Source organism: Lytechinus variegatus, chromosome 6, assembly GCF_018143015.1.
Source record: "Lytechinus variegatus isolate NC3 chromosome 6, Lvar_3.0, whole genome shotgun sequence".
NCBI lineage: Eukaryota > Metazoa > Echinodermata > Echinoidea > Temnopleuroida > Toxopneustidae > Lytechinus > Lytechinus variegatus.
This window is the reverse complement of record NC_054745.1, coordinates 285,799-293,368: the sequence shown is the minus strand read 5'-3', so window position 1 is coordinate 293,368 and position 7,570 is coordinate 285,799. Positions and strand designations below refer to the sequence as shown.

At 37.1% G+C, this 7,570-nt stretch overlaps 1 protein-coding gene across 1 annotated transcript; it reads right to left on the bottom strand.

Moving 5' to 3' along the window:
* Window positions 1-647: 647 nt before the first annotated feature.
* LOC121416719 lies at window positions 648-4,666 on the bottom strand. The gene is made up of 3 exons (XM_041610179.1): window positions 2,438-4,666; window positions 1,915-2,286; window positions 648-658 (listed from the first exon to the last, which is right to left on the bottom strand). Exons 1-3 carry the CDS (start codon window positions 2,802-2,804, stop codon window positions 648-650), a joined length of 750 nt encoding a protein of 249 aa, XP_041466113.1. The 5' UTR covers window positions 2,805-4,666.
* Between the last annotated feature and the right edge of the window lie 2,904 nt (window positions 4,667-7,570).

Genomic DNA, 7,570 nt, shown 5'->3' with positions numbered 1-7,570 from the left:
CCAGTGACTTGGATGACGATAAGGCCAAAACTTGCCTAAAATATCTCTTTTTGAAAGTTCATGCATGGTCCGGTCTGGAAAAAATGTTATAACTCTTGTAGACGCAACGTTCTCGCCAGGTTCACTCTGACGCTTGTCGACGCGAAGCGACGAAAGCCGCGCAGCGGCCTCGGTGCGTGCGAAGCACGCACGGGGGGAGGGTTCGGGAGGGGGGTATCCCCCCTCCCGCGCGAAGCGCGGTAGCAATCGAAAATATCACTGTCTTGGCCATAGTATCACATGAATCAAATGAAGGTGCACGACCCCATCCATCATCTAAATACAAAACAATGAAAATACCATTTCTACGCCAATGATTAACAATAGGCTTGAGGCATTTAGTGAAAACATAAGGAGCAGTTGCCAATCCAAATGGCAAAACCTGAAATGAGAAAAACCTAGTGCCACTTCCGAAATCCCAACTAAAGCCTAAGAATTTTTTATGTTCTTGAAAGATCTCATAGTGATGATAACCTGACTTCAGGTCAAAGGAAAACATAAAATCTCCTTTTTTGAAATAAGACAATGCTACATTCCAATCTTCAAACTTAATTTTGTCCTTCCACAAGTGTTCGTTGACATAACGTAAATCAAGAATCAGCCTCTTTTTACCTGAGCTCTGAATTGAAACTGAAAGGGGATTAACGACAAAAGGTGCACTAGCGAATTCAACAATCAAACCCTTTTTAAGTAAATCGTTAATGGCTTCAGAAACGAATTCTGGATAATTCAATGCCGACTTATTATTTTTCATTTTTGTCTCACCTGCGAAGCAGAGTGAGACTATAGGCGCCGCTTTTCCGACGGCGGCGGCGGCGACGGCGGCGGCGGCGGCGGCGTCAACATCAAATCTTAACCTGAGGTTAAGTTTTTGAAATGACATCATAACTTAGAAAGTATATGGACCTAGTTCATGAAACTTGGCCATAAGGTTAATCAAGTATTACTGAACATCCTATTAAAGTTTCATGTCACATGACCAAGGTCAAAGGTCATTTAGGGTCAATGAACTTAGACCATGTTGGAGGAATCAACATCGAAATCTTAACCTGAGGTTAAGTTTTTGAAATGTCATCATAACTTGGAAAATATATGGACCTAGTTCATGAAACTTGGACATAAGGTTAATCAAGTATCACTGAATATCCTGCATGAGTTTCACGTCACATGACCAAGGTCAAAGGTCATTTAGGGTCAATGAACTTTGGCCGAATTGGGGATATCTGTTGAATTCCCATCATAATTTTGAAAGTTTATGGATATGATTCATGAAACTTGGACATAATAGTAATCAAGCATCACTGAATATTTTGTGCAAGTTTCAGGTCTCATGATTAAGGTCAAAGGTCATTTAGGGTCAATGAACTTTGGCCGAATCGGGGGTATCTGTTGAATTACCATCATAACTTTGAAAGTTTATTAGTCTAGTTCATTAAACTTGGACATATGAGTAATCAAATATCACTGAACATCCTGTGCGCGTTTCAGGTCACATGACCAAGGTCAAAGTTCAATGAACTTTGGCCGAATTGGGTTTATCTGTTGAATTACCATCAAAACTATGAAAGTTAATGGATTTTATTCATGAAACTTGTACATAAGAGTAATCAAGTATCACTGAACATCCTGTGCGAGTTTCAGGTCACATGATCAAGGTCAAAGGTCATGTATGGTCAATGAACTTTGGCCATGTTGGGGTTTTTTGTTGAATAACCATCATATCTCTGTAAGTTTATTGGTCTCGTTCATAAAAAGTGGACATAAGAGTAACCATGTATCACTGAACATCTTGTGCGAGTTAGAGTAGTATTCAAAGTCAGCACTGCTGCTATATTGAACCGCGTGATGCAGGTGAGACGGCCAGAGGCATTCCACTTGTTGTTTTAGGGGGTGTATGTAAAAAAGGTAACTTGTAACCTTGCTCAATGACATCTATAACAAATTGAGGTGCATCAATTGATTTCCAAAATTTTACGGATGCCTTCAATCTACCTTTAACCAAAGGTTCTGAATTTCCTTGTTCATACTCATAATAATTTCTCAAATAAAAATCTTCCTCATACCCGGAATATCCTGTCGAAGTAGCACTGACGTTACTAGATGTCACGGTTTCGCCGCAACCCCAACGAGACTCTGTTTCTGTGTGAATTAATTGAGGACCCGCAGTAGACGGACCAGGAGTATTCAATATATTCCGGTTTGATTGGGCTGTTACATCTCCCTGTTGAGGTTCATTCGTTATTAAAGCTGGAATTAACCAAAAGAACATATATTTTCTTTACATAAATACTTCTTCCTCAACATAGAATTTTACTTGAAATATACATCCCTTGATACACTGTTTGATCATTTTCATGCACCATACTTCATCGAGTATACAACAAAAACTGAGATTTACCTTGTTCAGTTTGATTATGATCAAGGGATCCCTTAACTCTGTTGGCCATCTCTGAAGGATGAACCTTGGTTCCTGCCACCTGGGCAACCTCTCCTCCAATGCCCTTGTTTACCACAGGCAAAACAGTAATCGGTGGGTCTGGGGCCACTTGCATACCCACGCCAACTGCTTGTAGATGGGTTGGTGCCACTCCCAAGCGGAAATCGATTTCTTGACCCAAAGCCACGAAAAAAGTTGTCAGAAGTAGTAGATGTAGAAGGACATTGAGAACTTCCAACATTCTTGGCTGATTTACCCTTGTTCGTTGAACGGGATGCCTTACGTTTTCTGGCTGCACGAGCCTGAGCTTGCCTAATTCTCTTTTCATCTTCGGAGTCGCTTGCTAGTTCGTCACTCAAGTACTCATCTACTGCAGACCAACCTAAAAGATGAATGTGATTACTACATCTTTATTATTAACTTGATTAATGTCTTATAATGAAGTAATGAAGTAATTCCAACGAAAAACGCATAGCTTCAATTAAGAAAGAAAACATACGCACAACCGTTCATAAAATTCACACGAGCAATAGGCCCAGCTTAGAAGGCTTATATTTATCCCACTAACCTGCTTCAGACTTATCGGCTATTCTGATATGCTTCTTCCTTTTTGTAATATCTGCGATACCTTCCTTCAGCAAAGCAAGGGCTGTAACTTGCTTGCCTTCCTCTAGTAGGGCAACTCCCTTCTCCAACTTCTCCTGAAGGTTCGAATTGAATTCGTATTGGACTTTATTACCTTTAAATCTGAAAGACAACTCAGAAGCCCTTTTAAGTTGTTGAAGCTCCGTAGAAGCAGCAGAAAGCTTTTTCTCATTCTCTTCCTTGACCTGGGCAATGGAAGAGTCAAAATATTCTTTAAACGAGCCAAATGCCTCCTTTATTGCATTGCTTACAAAAGAAGGCGAAAGAACTCCAGATTGTTGAGCAGAATTTTCGGAACCTGCCTCTTGATTCGACATTATTTTAAAAATATAACATCGAATCCATTCGTAGAGTAAAACGACAAGGCCTATAGACTTAACACGTAGATAATAAGACGTCCGTACTGCGCTGTGTCGAACTCGGTCAGTGAATTCCGAATGGTTTAGGAATTCAGACACTCCTCACGCAAGCATTGTTATGCAAATCGGATACTTCTGCTAAGAAAAGAAAATATATAAATTACATGTATCCTGTTTGATGAAATGATGAGAACGGGGGGGGGGGGGCACTTCATTGACGAGTGGATACCCCCTCCATTTGTGAATTAGCATCAGGCAAAATCCATGTAGAAGCATTGGTATGTTGAATTTATTGAGAAACAAAAAGTTCAATTTTTATGGAATTGCTAAATGTTGGAAACAATTTCAAAATGATTATAACTTACAAAAGCTGAACATTTAATTCCATCAGAATATTGGAGTATTAAAGCAAGAAAATGATTGATACAGTAAAAATAATGTGTGTCAAATAACACAGAAGGTCAGTTCTTTTAATGATAAAAGATGTAAAGTGTTGTGGCAAGTTCAGTTCTTGAAAGTAGGTCATAAGGTATACATGTAAATTGTATTTGTTTTCTACATGTACAATGTAAGCAAAGGTTATTTGTGTTGAAAACTCAAAATAATGCAAGGAAATATTGAAGTCCTTTGATATGGTTTTCCATGAATTTCAGATGGTCAATTTTTAGACAATAACAATCGAGAAATTTAAGAGGATATATAACAGTGTAAAAAGGATACAAAACACAAGATAATCATATTGAGTAATTTTATTGTGTTAAACACTATATTTATGTTGCATTGTTTTTCTCTCTCTCTCTTTTCTCTTTGTCCTCAGATCTTCCTCCTGTTCTCTTTCTCATCACTATTTAAAAATTTGCGTCGGTTGAATTTTCTTCTAGAGACGCAAGAGACATCTTCTGTTAATTTTAATTTGAGGAGAGATCAAAAACTTTGTGCTCCGCACATGGGGAAACTCCCCCCTCCCTGCATCCTCCCCCCCTTGGAAGCACGCTTCACACTCTCTGTAAGTGTTGGCAACCTTTGCTTGCATTAATCAGCCCCCAGTAAAAGTCCAACTCTGGATCCACGCCTCATATGACTTGGATATAATAAGAATAAAATAAAGAAAGGTATATTCTCTGCATAGAAAATGAGAATAAAGAAATGATTTAGTGAATTACTATTTCCAATGATGCTTCTATTCTTTCAGGGTTCTTTCCCTCAGATCAGCAAAGGAAATTTCATGTTCAATGAAAAGCCTCAGAAGGATCGTCAATCATTCCTACAAGCAGTCAGTGACAGGATACGGTAGGTGAACTAATAAACTTAGTAAGCTAAAGGTGACCTCTTCACTCAGGCCGATATACAACCTACATATGATCAATGTATAAACAGTTCTTATACTGCTCATTAATTTGATCATTACAGTGGGCTATAATGTATGACAAATAAAATAATTGTACCTATATGGTCATGAAATGGCTTTTGTAGAAATATGCTCCAGGCATACGATAATTTTACCTACACTGGTCATGTAAATGAAATAACTATTTACAGTACTAATTTATAATTATGAGGAACATAATGATTGTACTTAAACTGATCGCGTTGTGGTCTAGTGGTTCTGACTCTCGCCTTTCAAACTGGGTCGTGGGTTCGCATCCTAGCCATGGCGTGTTTTCCTTCAGCAAGAAATGTATCCACACTGTGCTGCACTCGACCCAGGTGAGGTAAATGGGTACTGGCAGGAAGAAATGCATCAAAAAGCTGTGCGCACCATAATTGGTAGACTAGCTTTATAGCCAGGGTAATATAGGAGTGCCATAAGCACCTAGCAAGGTGGATACGTGCGCTATACAAATCCTACATTATTTTTATTTTATGATGAAACTTGTATCATCCAATAGTAATTGATTCATATAAAGTATACAATAAATGTACTTGAAAAGGTCTTGAACAGCTTTTTTACAATACTAAGTTCAAATGAGGAATGCAATAGTTGTACCTAAATTGTTCATAAAACAGCTTTTTAAGATACTAGTTTAAATGTACAAGGAACACAATAGTTGTATTTAAATCTAAAACAGCTTTTTGTGCAATACTAATATATGTATGTAGAATACAGTATTTGTACCTAAATTGGTTGTGAAACTGCTTTGTACAATACTATACAAATTATACAATGATGGTCAAAGATTTGGCTTAAACTATTCACATTGAATGAACATCATTAGTACCCTTCCCCCGATGGCCATCGGCCTAAAGACCCCCTCACACTGAATATGCCTTGCGATGGCTGGCGAAGGGCATTTTTTAAGAAATCTCTTTCAATGGTAACTGGTAGTAAATCATATTTACCCTTCGTGTTTGGGTTCGTACACCTTCTGATCTAACAGCTGCAATTATTCAGATTTGCACAGAATTTTGAACATATTTAAAATTTCCCGATGAATTGTTGGTCATCTGTTTGAATTCGCATCTAGTCTGTAGTAATATCATGTTGATCGTTCGTTTGTTATAGTCGCGCATAGTCCCTCATCGCGCTTTTGCCAAAGTGGACTGATCTCGAAGAAGCCTTAACGAAGCAACACAATGACACAAACGTACAAGATTGCTCGTCTTCGTTTCCAATCGCACGCCATATCAAAACATTGCTCACTGTTCGTTCGTCTTATTGGGTTATAATATATAAACCCGTCGCTTGCCTTCGGCTGCCATTTACTCAAAGAGGTGAACCGAAAAATCGATATCCTTCACATGTCATATTTATCCTTCGCTAACCATTCGTTGATAAAATTTGACAATAGTTACTGATCACATGATTTGAAGTAAATTTATTTGATTTTGTTAAGTTCGCGTGCATTTCAGGCATTTTTCCCATTCGTCTGCCTAAATTCGGTCAGGTGTGAGGGGGCTTTAAGGGAAAGTGGTACTATTGATATTTCTGAATTTGAATAGATTTAGCCTGTTCAGAGAATGAGTCTTTGTATATATGTTGTATACATCCCTTCCAGCTGTATCATTCCTCATCATATGTAAAACAATAAAGAAAAAAGTTGATAACTTTCCTAGGGGGAAAATGGACTATGCATGACATTGACAAGGAAAATGAACTATTTCATGGCAAACGTTTTTCTTAGTAAAATTATACGTCTTCTCCTTTTGTAAACTCTCAATGTAACGATCTCAAGCAAGGGATTTGATAATTTATATGTATGAGGAATAAAATTGGTAATGACACAGCTTTTTCCAAGGCTAATTTATATACCCGTACGAGGAATACAATAAATATATTCAAACTGGCCATGAAACGGTAATATCTGTAGAGCGCTTAGACACGTTGTTCTGATGAGCGACATTTAAAAGTGGATTATTATTATTTACTTTACTAATTTGATATGTTTGAGGAATACAATAATTACACCTATTGGTCATTAACAGATTTGTACAACACTAATTTAATGTTTGAGGAATACAATAAATTGTTCATGAATCGACTCTTACAATCGTAATGTATATGTTAAAGGGATAGTCCGCGCTGAAAATATTTTTCTGAATAAACAAAGTAAAATTAACAAAGCAAAATTCTGAAAATTTCATCAAAATTGGATAACAAATAATAACAGGTTATATTAAGGTTATTGAATTCTAAAGTTTATCAATATTTTGTGAAAACAGTTACATGTACATCGCTATGAATATACATTAGGTGGGCTGATGATGTAACATCCCACTTTTCTTTTTTTATGTTATCACATGAAATCATGATAGTTTAATTCTTTTGTCATACATGTGTAAATGATGTGTCTCCATTATGATGAAATACATGTAAGATGCGCCAATAAATAACTAATACACTTAATCAGATGCCTTAAACTGTTTCACAGGAATGATGCAAATCTTTAAAATTTAATAACTTTTTATAAGTTCTTTGTTATCCGATTTTGATCAAATTTACTCTATTCATTGCAATATAAATATCTCTAGCCTGGACCATCCCCTTGAAGTATTCAGGGCTAATAATCTATCAAATAAACCTATATTTTGTCTCCTTTTCTAAATATTTTATAGCGAAATGGAAACTTCTTTTGAGTCTTCCTCAGACGAA